Here is a 13,397-nt window from a genome sequence, read left to right as displayed (position 1 = left end):
AAAACACACTTGTTTAGTGTTCGGCTACTTCTGATTGGTCAGACTCATCTACAAGCAGTTTGCATGTTCGTTGTTGTTTGGAAGAATTTCTCTTCTCAAAACTTAAGATGGCACTGTTAATGAAATGGCTACTCTTGCATTTTTGCACTGTATTAAACAGCATTTTGAAATAAAAATCATGTGCATCACCCAAAACGTCCTGAAAGGGTGTTATGTTTGGAGTAGTTGTAATGGTTAGTGAAAGGATAACAGTAGTAGAAGTAGTAGTAGTGGTAGTAGTAGTACACATCACAGCAGCTTTAGAAAGTATGAGAGCACCCCCAACTGGACAAACGTTAACTCATTCCATAAACCAACCTTAACCTATTTCTCAGTCACATAGTGTATTATTCTCCACTGCACACTTTGAATCTAGCTAAAATATAGTTATCCCCAAACATACAAACCTAAAAACCACAGTCCTTAAACAAAGAATAAAAATAATGCAATTTTTTCACTCTGAGTTGTGTTGTGTGTGAGGTATGGGTGGTCTTTCAGAGGCCTCAGGTAAAAGAGATGCAATTAGGACGCTAACATGATCAATTAACCAGCTCTCCAAATCTACAGTAATTAGCTTCTCCATTGTGCAATAGTTGTAAAAAGCCACTTGGCAAAGCAGCAGAAAAGCATCATCGTTTATTGTTTTGGGAGAATGTGGGAGTGTGAATTCACGAAGAGCATTGTGTGTGTGTGTTTACGTGTTTGTGTGGTATGAGAGTTTGACAATATGTGTGTATGTGTGAGTGTGTGTGGAAGAGATGAGGGTTGATGGGTGTTGAGCGTTGGCAGCTTTTTGACTGCTACACTTTCGGGAACATAGTGGTTGGAATAAAACAATAGTCTGTTTTGTTTCCCATTGTTTAGATCCGGTATCTGAAAATGTAACACATGCCTAAAACTTGAGAGCGCACAAACAGACACACACACACATGCAAACAAAGACCCACACAAGCCTACAGTACATTTACTACACACATTCAGACTCAAGTAACACCCTGTCTGAGGCTTACCTTTTCAGACACACATACATGCACTTAAAAAGCTCAGTGGGAAGGCAAGGCATCATCTGGCCACTGGACCAGCAACACATCAATCCCCCATAATCCTCTAGGTCGGATGGATGGAGAGGAGCTGGAGAAAGCACCAGGAACACCCCTCCTTTCCATCCCACCCCCGTGCATAAAAAGAGAGGGAAAAAAGCCCTCCCCTTTTGCTCTTCTCTGATTGGGTCATTTCTACTCAATACAATTTGTGAAGCATGAACCCCTGGGCTGGGACTAATAAATGACTTCTCCTTATTGCGGCAGATTACTTCCCATCACGGCTCTGGCAAGACAATGAGAAAGGAACCAACCTGGTGGAAAAAAGGAGGGCCGCTTGGCTTAAGGCTGCCTGCTCTACGGGTGACGGCACAGATAGAGAGAGCTGCTGCGGTCAGACTAAAATGCCCTGGACCTTTCACACTCCTCTGCACTCATAAGAGTGATGGCTAGTTGCCAATACATGATTACGCTGTTGCAACATAGGAGCAATTTTCTTAAAGTCGGCCCTCTGTTGGCTCTCTTTTGACTTGTCAGATGACTCTATCAGAGGATGGATAGATGAGCTTAAAGTCATGACTACAAAGACTAGGTGTTAGGGGGAGGGAAAAGACAGAAGGAAGAGTTCAGGACAAAAAAAAAGGAAAAGCACAAGGGGCTCCTTCCTGTCCTGAAAAGGCAGCGATGTGAAGCAACTTGTGGTCTCTGTGAAAACGTGGAAACAAAAGGCCTAGGCTAGCAATCAGCTCCCCCCAAACCACCACACACACACACACACACACACACACACACATACACATACACACACACAAAACCCCAGCTCTTTAAGGTAGCTCTTCTTTTCCATAGATGCAGAGGTGTCATATTCCTCCCAAACATTCCTACTCTTTTCGCTCTAAACGTCTGCTGTTTTGTCGCTGGATCAGGGCCTCTCTAATGAACTTGGGTGGGGTGGGTGGCAGTGGTGCTAGTTTCTGTGTAAGGGGGGGGCGATCTTCAGAACTCAATGACTGGACGTAATTACTTCTCTCCTTTTCTTTGCTCCTTTTCTCTCAGGCAGCTCTCCCCAGGAGTCGAGCAGGCCCCCGGCTTTCGGGATGGATAGCCAAACACAAAGGCTGGGCCGGGCTGCGTTTCGGCCCACTGAGGGGAGGGAGAACTGAAGGGGATAGAGGGGGACACTGGACCCCTTAGATCAGCTGTATCGAAGACACGGGGTGATTCAGCACTAGTCAGACAACCTGCTATGACCTTACAGAGCAGTGAAAATAGCTACTCCATGTGAGGTAAGGAAGAAAAGCAAAACAACGACATATGAAGTCAGATTATTTAAACCCAAATAAATCTAGTATCTGTGTAGCTACTAAATAATGTATTGTAGTGAATACGGTGCCTTTAGCCTCACTTTAACTGTTCAACATTTTCCCACAACTTGTGTTCAACTTGGAACTGGATTTAATCAGAGTTATATGTCATTAATCTGCACAACCTTTATAGCCCATAATATTGAGACAGGAGGATTTTTTTTTTTTTTTCAAAATTATTTACAAACAACAGTGTAAGTTAAGATTGCAAAATTATTTACCCCTTAAATTAGTTCATCCATCAAAATTCATGGTCATGTTATATTATTTTCATTTTTTAAATAATGAATAAGGACCGACAGGATGTTCAAAGTTTTAGCTATTTGTAGCGATCACCCCAATTGTTTTATTCAAACTGATATAATAGAGTGCAAACCTATTTAAGTTATAACCAAAATAAAACAAAAGCACACCACTAGACCCTGTGTCCATCCTGCACCCACCCTGCTACCTCCTAATCCCACCCAAAGCTCTCTCATTTACAAAAGCCACATACTGTATAGTTACATGTAAAACACAAAAATCAGGGACACAATACAACAATGGCAAAATTATGCTAATCATATCTATCTTAAAATTGTGCTAGCCATTTTTGGGTATCAAAAAGCTACGGGGCAATTGTTATACATTTTTCACTGATGTTAAGCCAGCAACCCAATGTACGCACTGCTGTTCAGGGAAGTCAGTCTTTTTAATATTTTTTTACACAGTTGGACTACATTCATCTAAATATTTGCCTTTTAATGGCAACTTGTTGCACCAGAACTGATTTAGGAGATTCACAGAAACAAGGATACCTGAGTACCTCTATAATAACCATTTATTTTGCAAATGATATTGTTTTTGTTCCTCTCTCACTTTAATATTAATATTTTTCTGTTGCATATCCAAGCTACAAAATGTGGGGGGAAATTTAAGGGGGTGAATACTTATGCAAAACACCATAAGATGAATGTCTGAATAAGAAGAATAATGAGATTTCAAGGGCTTAAAGAAGTCATCAGTGTCATGAAAATGTGGTCATAAACGGCAAGAGCTTGACACCATAAGTAGAAGACATGATGACCATAATCTCCAAAATACTCCACGGCCATTTGTTCTGTTCCACATCCTGGCTGTGTTTTATTAGTTAAGCAAAGGATTTAAATTGAGGACGCAGGTGGGCCTTAAATCAGCACCACAACACACTAACACACACAGATCTTCCCAGAGCTCTATCAGATAAACACACCTGACCGAGGCAATGATTTTTTCAGTAGGGGGTAAAGTAGCAATTCAGAGGTATTTTTTCAGTAGGAGATAGCAGACACATTCTCTTAGCGTTTGAGATTATTATCTTTTGTCTGCAGGCTATATGGTGTTAACTGATTGTTACTGATTTTCTAGCACATTCTAAGTGCCGTGTACACCCACCTTGACACCTCGCAAGGCGACACACCATCACAAACCATGATGCATGCTAATTACTGCATGAAAACACACAGCGACTGTGGAGGTTTATTCAGCTGCATGCTCGTGCACTCAAAAGTGAGACAGTATTCACAGAATGCTTGGCAAACAACTGGGCAAAAATCTCTGTCATTCATACACACTCACACACATACACACACATACACACACACACACACACACACACACACACCCCTCCCCAGTGTCAGGATTTTGGAGTTCTGCCCAATCTCTAAGTGAGAGGTAGCCATTTACAAGCTTCATTCTCCACCAAGACACTAATCAGATAAATGATCTATTTGTTTTAAAACATCATCAACTACATTAAGGCTGCAGGCGAACTTGCACGGTTGCCAGGCAGCTAGCTAGTGGGGTGGTAGAGCTGAGGTGGGGGTGGGGGTGTTTGCCCACCAATAGGGTGACACTGAGATACACTCTGATGGATGCAGAGCAACGAGAGTCAAATTAACTACAGAGTGTTAATCACTTATTCCTCTAATGGAAGCACAGCAACACACACACACACACAGGCCTCAAGGCACATACACTTGCCCTTGAAAACCATTGTAGGACATCACTTCCCTGTCAATGTGCTAATCTAGTTTTCAATTAAGGTGATTTCGAGGCTGACTTTCAATTTCACCTGAGGAACAGTTTAAAGTTTTTGCACCACCACGAACTGCACTGAGGAGTCAAGGAAAGATTTGTCAAACATCGAAGCAAAGAGGTCAAAATTAATTTGTCCAAAGTTTATGAAGAGCATGAACTAAAAAGTGTTTCTACAATACAGAGTAAAATACTGCAAAAATGTAGATGTAAATAAATTATATATACACTTTTTTTCTTCTTCCCTGTCAAACATTACTTTGCAGAATAGAGTCATGCATGATGCTGAATTTTTCATTCTGTATGATAATCTATTTTTGTGAGTAATTGTCTGGTATTTCCTTATACACTATATTGTATATAGATATGAAATTTAAAGACATTCACTTAAGACACAGGAGTACATTCTAACATTTTCTGTAGTTTGCAGTGACTTTTATTTGTAACAGATATACACTGTTCAGGCATAACATTATGAACACTGGGAGGTGAAGTGAATATCACTGATTATCTCCTCATCATGGCACCTGTTAGTGGGTGGGATATATTAGGCAGCAAGTCAACATTTTGTCCTCAAAGTTGATGTGATAGAAGCAGGAAAAATGGGCAAGCGTAAGGATTTGAGCGAGTTTGACAAGGGCCAAATTGTGATGGCTAGATGACTGGATCAGAGCATCTCCAAAACTGCAGCTCTTGTGGAGTGTTCCTGGTCTGCAGTGGTCAGTATCTATCAAAAGTATCATTTAAGTCCTTAAAGTCTTTAAAGGCTCTGCTGCTAAGATCTTGGTGCCACAGCACACCTTCAGGGATCTAGTGGAATCCATGCTTTGACGGGTCAGGGCTGTTTTGGCAGCAAAAGGGGGACCAACACAATATTAGGCAGGTGGTCATTATGTTATGCCTGATCAGTGTACATGAGTAACAATAGTTAGACACAAAAAAATGCCCTATTGTCTATTGTTGCTAATTTAAATCCATGCATAGCTGAAAAATACAGAAGAGAGAGCAAAAGTGTCCGTGCTAGGCAGGTGGTGGCAGGGATGACATTCTATCTCTCCTTATCAATCAACACAACACTAGCCAATAACATGTGTCTGTGATCTCATGCATGCAGAAGAAGGCAGAAAGCACTTTCCTCTGTGTGTATTATGCTGCCCTGCGACACAGCATTATCAGCAGTTGAAAAAGACACAAGTTAGTGGCTTCATGTGTCTTAGAGGAAGCAGGAAAACCTTCTCTTTCCTGATTTGCCAGCTGCCATATGATAGAGAGGTGACTGGTGGGAAGGAACTGGCCAAGAATATCTTTTAATATGAATTAATAATTTAAAAAATATGTGTTTGTCATTTTACCAAGAAACCTCAAAGCCCTATGTCCTGAAGAATTCTCCCAACTCAGAAAACCTAAAATTATAGATTTATCTATTTGACTCTGACAGTTCAAGTTAAATAAAAAAAAGTTAAAAAAATCTATTATCTGTACCACTTATCCTACCATGGACAAGGCAGGGAATACCCTAGACAGGGTTATTGCTGGGCTCAATCTCACACACCCATTCACACACCACAGATAATACTACAGGGGATGCAGTAGGTTAGTGGTTAAGGTGTTGGACTGCTGATCAGAAGCTAATTGTGAGTTCAAATCCCATGTCCTCCAAGCTGCCACTGCTAGGACCTTGAGCAAAGCCCTTAACCCTATATTGCTCAGTCTCAATGAAATGAAATAAATTGTAGGTCACTCTGAATAAGTGCATCTGCCAAATGCCAGAAATGTAAATGAACCCAAAGGAATCATCAACAAAGGGCACCTCCTATGTATAAATACACACATTTTTTTGATCACACATATAATATACACACTGGTTATGCTTCACTTTTTGTAACCTTTAGTGGGTCAATTTCTAAAAGTGGCACCATTTGACATAGTGACGCAAATCTTCATGCAAGTTATAAAGGGTTGATTGAAGTCTACAAAAGTGGAGAAAATGAAGGGAAGCAGTAAAATTCAATAATCACCCAATTCTAGGCCGATATTTCTTCCCCACCTTCTCTTGCCCTTGCTCTGTCTCTTTCTAATTCCTGACAAGAAGGGATCTTTGTGATAGAGGAAAGAGTGTGACCTGGTTGCTGAAGTATATCTGTAATTACCAGGGCATTAGAGCCACACACAAAGCCTCTGAAAAGTCTCATTTTGTTATTTCATTTCCCTAAAAAAAAAAACCTCTCATCCCCATTGCAGCAGTGCTGGTAATTGTGGTTCACCTTTTGTTCACCTTATAAAGCCAGTGGACAAATCCTTCATATAATATGCTCATATTAACATGTAGAATTCACTGTAATAAAAAATGGTAGCTTAGTGATTAAGGGTTGTAAGTTCAAATCTTAGTACTGCCTTGGAGCAAAATATCCATCAAATGCATCGCCTATATGCTTTAGGCTGGATTTATACTGTAAACAGCATTGAACCTGCACCTTTGCAACTCCTCTGATCTCACTGCTTATGACTAAACGTTAAGTTTGTTGCATATGGACCATAAACCCTCTAAACCCAATGCAGTTTATATATGTGTTTATAAAGACTGGTGAGCGTCCAGGACAGGAATGCTAATTAAGCATTAACAGAAGAGTCAGATTGTTCTGTAATAAGCAATTAGCAGTAGGGACCTAAATCAGCATAACTGTGCAAATAGACAAAAGAAGAGACAAGTATGAGACAAACAAATGAGAAAATTTGGCCTCAGAGCATACAAGTGGGAGCATTAGGGTGTACCCAGCATGCACTTTAGCCACCATGTCACACTCTTTCCTCTATCACAATGACAGTCTGAGCAAAGGCAAGAGAAGTTAGAGTAAAACTTTTGGCCTAGAACTGGGTGATTATTCATTTTGGGTTGTAATTTCAAACAGTCCATTTTAACTTGCACAGTGCACAGTGCACACTGCACACACACACACACACACATACACACACACACACAGCTGGACACGAAACAGACCCTGAAGTTAATTATTTTCCTGTAATAGCATATCCTGAAGTGTTTTAAGCCACTATTTATACCACAGCAATTTGCCAATAAACAAGTTTTATTTATTAAAAGAATGACACCTTTTATCCATTAACATTTACAATTTGATGTTGTGGAAGTTAGTTCTTATTATCACTACATATTACATCAGCTATAAACAACCATTCCTTCAAAAAGGAACAAGACGCAGCTTGTTACAGAGAAACCACAAAGCGCAAGCTCCTCTATCTTGAAGACATTCCCATATCGTAAAACTTAAATTACAGCTTTATCTCCAATTACTACTAAGTGCTGAGGCATTACATTTCCTTTAACATTTATTAAAACATTCACCATAGCAGATGTTTTTAATGTGTTTCCTTGCCCCATGGAGTCTCCACCATACAAGTCTGTGTGTTGTACTTTAAATAATTTCAGATTTCTTTCTTTTTTGAGGTTTAATGAGACAATAGGCCTGATTCAAAAATCTGCAAGTTTATACATATCTCAGGATGTTGATTAGAGAGGTGAGAGGAGAGAGGTTAGACAGGTTAAAGGCTACAGTAAGTCAAATAACCACACTTTACAAACACCTTCAGCAGGAAAGCATTGCCAAAATACAAGTAGCTTACAAGAATGCTGTTCAGCTAGCTAGTTTTACAGCCAGATTGAGCTGGTTGAATCTTTTAAAATTGTGCTATTATCTTGGGCTTTGGAATATAAATGACAGGAAGCTACTAATATGAAAAATAGTACGCAGATGTACCTTCACAAGCACACTGTCAGGATAAAAAGGTAGTGTAGAGGTGCTTTATTGTTCCCAAATGTATAAACAATATACTCAGTGATACAGCAGTGGTCTTTAAGGACCAATTTAAGGACGTCAAATGAGCTTTACAGGTAGACAGGTCATGTCTAGATTATTTAATTAAGCAACAAAAGACATCCCTGAAGACAGGGCTTTGTACTCTGAAGTGTTTTCTTCTGAGTGTGAGGCTACACCTGGATCAGTTGCAAATTTAATAGACATTTGTGAAAGCAAATTGTTTAAAACTGTGTGTTAGGTTTTTATTCTTGATCCTGGAGGAAATATGGGCATCTCTGAAGTGTGGCATATGTGTGAACTGATGCTGAAATGAAGGTGATACAATCAGCTGAGCATGAACAGATCCATATCTGTATCTGCAGCCATGGGCCATGATTGGCTTAAGAAGTGAGGCGGGGAAGGGGTGATCAGGGGGACCTTCGACACGTTTGAGAAGATGAGTTGCTCTAATTGATGCTTCCTTGTCTCCTCAATCTTACGTCCTTCAGCCTGTGACCCGGAATTCGATCGACGTCAACCAACGTCAAGTGATTTAAGAAAGCATCACTTCTCTAAATGCACTGAGAGTAATCTAAGGAGCGAGGAAACAGAAAGCTCCTAGATCAAGAATACACAGGTGTAGTGGCTGGGATTAGTATAAGGCCACCATGATATAGTGTTCTCCAACTCTCCCAAAAAAGCTAATTCCAAAATATAATATAACAATAATACAAATCCTATTAATGAAATAAGATGAGTTAAGGCTTAGTGTATTGCACGTTTGCCTCGCACCTCTAGTGTTGGAGATTTGATTCCTGCCTCCACCCTGTAAGTTCTCCCCGTGTTCCTCTGGGCACACCAGTTTCAACCACCAGTCCAAAAAAATGCTGTAGGCTGATTGGCATCACTAAACTGTTTGTATTGTGTGAATCAGTGTGACTGGATGTGTACTTGTATGACAGTGATTGTATAGGCTTTCCCCCACCTTGTGCTCTGAGTCCCCTGGGATATTCTCCAGGATCCTCCCAACCCTGTGTAGGATAATCAGTACCGAAAATGGATGGATGGATGGATGGATGGGATCACTTGCAAAATGCACATATCAGAAAACATAGCAGAATTTCATATAGAATATAGCAACAACATTCATATGCAATCCCCTGTTTTTTGTTATATGACGATGCATTAAGGTGATGCTTAAGTGAGCAGGAAGTAACACTTAGGCAAATTTGTTTGTCCTTGATTCCTCCTGTGTTTGTTTCCTTTCCTTGCATCCTTTTAAGAAGCAAATTTAAGTGGCACGAGAAGCACCAAAGGTTCTCCACTGCATCAACAACAAAAACAAAATACACACTTGCGTTTTTAACAACTTATTATTATGTAGTCCACTCTTTGTTTAATAGACAACTTACAAACCAAGATCGTCCTTCTGTTCGGGAAAAAAAAAACATTAACATTGTATTGGATGTTTTTTTCAGGAACTCTCCTGACGCAGTGCAAACAGGGCATACGAGACAGTGTAACAACCAATACAGCCTCTCGTCACGTGATCTGCTTCAGAACACTTCACTGGAGAGTCTCCTTAACACCTCACTCAAACACAGCGAGTCATGACCCCTGACACACTCGGAGGTATACCAGTGTGGGGGGTGAGAGTAATTAGAAAAGCTTGAAAGTATCCAGTATAATGTATTGATTCATACCCAAAGTACAGGACAACTTATACCATTTTTTTTCTTTAGAATACACACTGATTACTTATTGGACTTATCTTTTCAGACACAATCCATGTCCATCGTGCTGGGCAAAAATGTCTTTCCAAATCTCTTCAAGTCCTATCCAGCATGTTCTGATAAGTTCTGTTGTGTTGCTCTTGAGCCCTGCTGGAAGCAAGGGCACTTAAAGCAACAGCATGGTCAGCGCTTCACAGTCCTGACCAGACAGATCACACAAATCCAGACATTTGTACTAATTGTACTAACTAATCCAACATCCAGTCGTTCACAAGACACAGAGACTTCAGGGTTAGTCAGGTCTTTAGGCAGGGATTTTGGAAGGAGGATAGGTAATAGACAGACATCCCCCTTCTTTACTGACAATGCAGCAGGCCAGCTGAGACGAGAAGGACATGGGGGAGATGTTTGGACCTACCAAGGCGTGAGATCAATTAGGGGTGGCTGAGAGGAGCGTTTGAAAGAAAGAGGGATGACCCTGCCTCAAAGAGGGGCATAGGGCCAAAAAAAAGGGGTGATGCTGCCAGTGCTTATTAATCCAACAAGAGAACAGGTTTGTTAGAGACTGCAAAAGGGAGGCAACAAACTAACTAACTAACTGATAGTGTCTTTCTTTTAAAAACAGAACACAGAAAAGTGTATCCAGTCACATATTTATAGTGATTTTATATTTGTTTTAAAATAGAGATGAGAGAGCAACAAGAAATGAAAAATGAGAGACAAAGCCTAAAAACTAAGCCTATCTTATCACCACTTGATAATTTCCAAGACAGAGATCTAATGCTGAATTAAAATAACAAAGCCTGGCCATCAGTCTGCACAAAAAGAGTAGTGGTAATACACATATGTTTTGACACAATGTCATAGTTCTTGATTAGAAACCATACCTCTTTATCCTGGGATTGATACACTTTAATTTGACACTTGCGCCAGGTAACACAAATCTTACTCAGAATTTTTTCATTGGACGAGGATTGCATTAAGAGTAAGCCTCCTTAAAAAAATCATTTTAAAGAATAAGTACAGCACTAAACAGGAATGTAAATATTTTTAGAAATATTTGCCATTTGTTTTTGCCATCATATTAGATTCAACAAAAAGAAACTTTAAAGCTTGGTCAAAAAACATACATTACCTGGAAAATGTAGCAATTCCTTCTCTCTCTCATATATATATATATATATATATATATATATATATATATATATATATATATATATATATATATATATATATATATATATATATATTGCTGTCATATTTCAATGGTTTTTTATTTTGGAGTTACATTGTATTTACTGTTAAATACCAATAAATTTTCAATTAAATGCCAGATTCCTAAAAACATGACAAATATCACTTTAATTGTGTGTGCTGATGTTTTAAACTCAACAGGTTAATGCTGCATTTCAGATTCAGGAAACCTGTTATATATCTATAAAATCTGCTTACACTATTAAAGGTTCTTTTCAGAAAAATGTTCCAACAGAGACACATATTTAAATACATTGTGTTAAGCATCTTAACACTTTTTTAAAAAACGCTATACAGAAATTCTACACATAGCCCTAATAGTATAGGTGCCAAAAACAGTTCAAAAAAATTCTTATTATTAATTTGTCTAATTGACAGTTTCACTAAATCCAGCATCAACTTCTGCCCAAATTCCCCCTCACTAACAGAGTAAATGAGATGTCTCTAATTGCTCAATTGTGCCTGCCAGTGGCTCCTTAGAGATCTGCAGCCTGAAGTAGAACCTAAAACCACCATCTGTTTCTCAACTAACAAAATCTATACTCTCAAATGTCCAGGACTAACAAATTAGTACACAGAGCCACAAATCATTTACTGCTACTACAAGGAAAAGACATGTTTAATGCAGCACAAGAAATCCCTGCACAACAGGAATTGTGCATACTATACCATAATTCATCTGTTTCTGATTCCTATACAAATATATATTTACTTCATTATTTTATTTTACAGTTGCAACAGGTTTATTTTAAACTTACTTTAGTTAAATGTCTTTTTTTTTATAAATATTTGATAATTCAATTCATTTGTATAGCACTTTTAACCATGGACATTGTCTCAAAGCAGCTTTACAGAAATATAAAAACATAGAATAAAAATGACCAAAAAATTATCCCTATTATTTATCCCTAATGAGCATCAGCTACAAAACTTTGTCATTTTTATATGTTTTTATATTTCTGTAAAGCTGCCTTGAGACTATGTCCATTGTTAAAAGCGCTATACAAATAAACTGAATTGAATTTGAATTCTTCTCATGTGCATGAAACATATTTGGTGAAATAAAGAAATTCGGATTCTGATGAAACTGGTTAAAGCATGCGAAAAGGTCCAAATGTGTTCAAAAGTCCCAAGGATGGTTACTCACAGACATTTCCGGTGTTGTCAAAGCTGTTGAGCACCTCCTCCATTTTAATTGGCCCTTGGCTGTCTCTAAAGCATGTAAACATGTTCACAGATGTAAAAGAATCAATGATGCAGAAAAATGAGAGCGTAAAACAATTCGTAGCAGTGGTCTATATCGTCACGACCATCCAGGCCATACCAACCTGATTAAGGCACTGTATTGGGGAAAGCAGGAACTCCTATACTCAATCCACCGACCATCAGATGGGCCATCGCTGTCCAGTGAGGGAACCTCGGACCTGGAGAACAGGTTGAAGGAGGAGAACCTGCGTACTGATACTGGCTGAACCTTGATACTGTCAATCTGCTTTTGTCTCAATACCTGGAAAAGAGGAGTTAATAATGTATAGATGGATAAATACTGTAGAGAGTGCACTAATACAGTCACCATCAAGAGACACTAAAAACAGTGTACAGTATAATTATATTATATGTATTAAAGATGCTAGTTACGCAGTGCATTTCGGGTAAAATGTGATCCTGTGTGTACTGTATAGATGATCAACTAGAAGCGGTCACCTGTCGGAGAATTGTCCACCTGGCGCGTGCTGCATCTGTCCCACAGTGTGGATCGGGAGTCTGGTGCTTGTTTACATAGGTTTCCGGCAATGGAGCATCTTTGAATTTTTTCACTCCCGGGCTACCTGTTGGGTTTGACTCCATTTCTCACTTCAGTAACTAATACATACAGTGTCAGTAGATCGAATAACCTAATAATACAAATCGTATCGTTTACAACTGCTTGGATTGCTCAAAAACAGACACAATGAGTTATAAATAAAATGTCACAATTTGCCGGTAACCAAGGCACCCTGTAGCCAGTCCATGAAGTGCGCTACTTCCGCATACTTCCTGACGTTCTAGCTTTCAAGAAAATCCAATCCATTGCCGAACTCATCGAGCGCGGTTTATCCG

The 13,397-nt window shown here is 39.2% G+C and overlaps 1 protein-coding gene across 1 annotated transcript in view; it reads right to left on the bottom strand.

The window, feature by feature from the left end:
* The window catches only part of camkmt (calmodulin-lysine N-methyltransferase), a 98,415-nt gene extending 85,081 nt beyond the window's left edge, over window positions 1–13,334 (bottom strand). Inside the window, exons 1-3 of the mRNA XM_058386169.1 lie at window positions 13,002–13,334; window positions 12,626–12,804; window positions 12,445–12,509 (exon numbers count right to left, since the gene is read on the bottom strand). Coding sequence (XP_058242152.1) covers window positions 12,445–12,509; window positions 12,626–12,804; window positions 13,002–13,145 — 388 coding nt within the window. The 5' untranslated portion in view covers window positions 13,146–13,334. The remainder of the gene's footprint in view (window positions 1–12,444; window positions 12,510–12,625; window positions 12,805–13,001) is intronic.
* Between the last annotated feature and the right edge of the window lie 63 nt (window positions 13,335–13,397).

Source organism: Hemibagrus wyckioides, linkage group LG03 (genome assembly GCF_019097595.1).
Source record: "Hemibagrus wyckioides isolate EC202008001 linkage group LG03, SWU_Hwy_1.0, whole genome shotgun sequence".
Taxonomy (NCBI): Eukaryota; Metazoa; Chordata; class Actinopteri; order Siluriformes; family Bagridae; genus Hemibagrus; species Hemibagrus wyckioides.
Note: the sequence above shows the minus strand (reverse complement) of the source record. Positions and strands in the feature narration are given on the sequence as shown.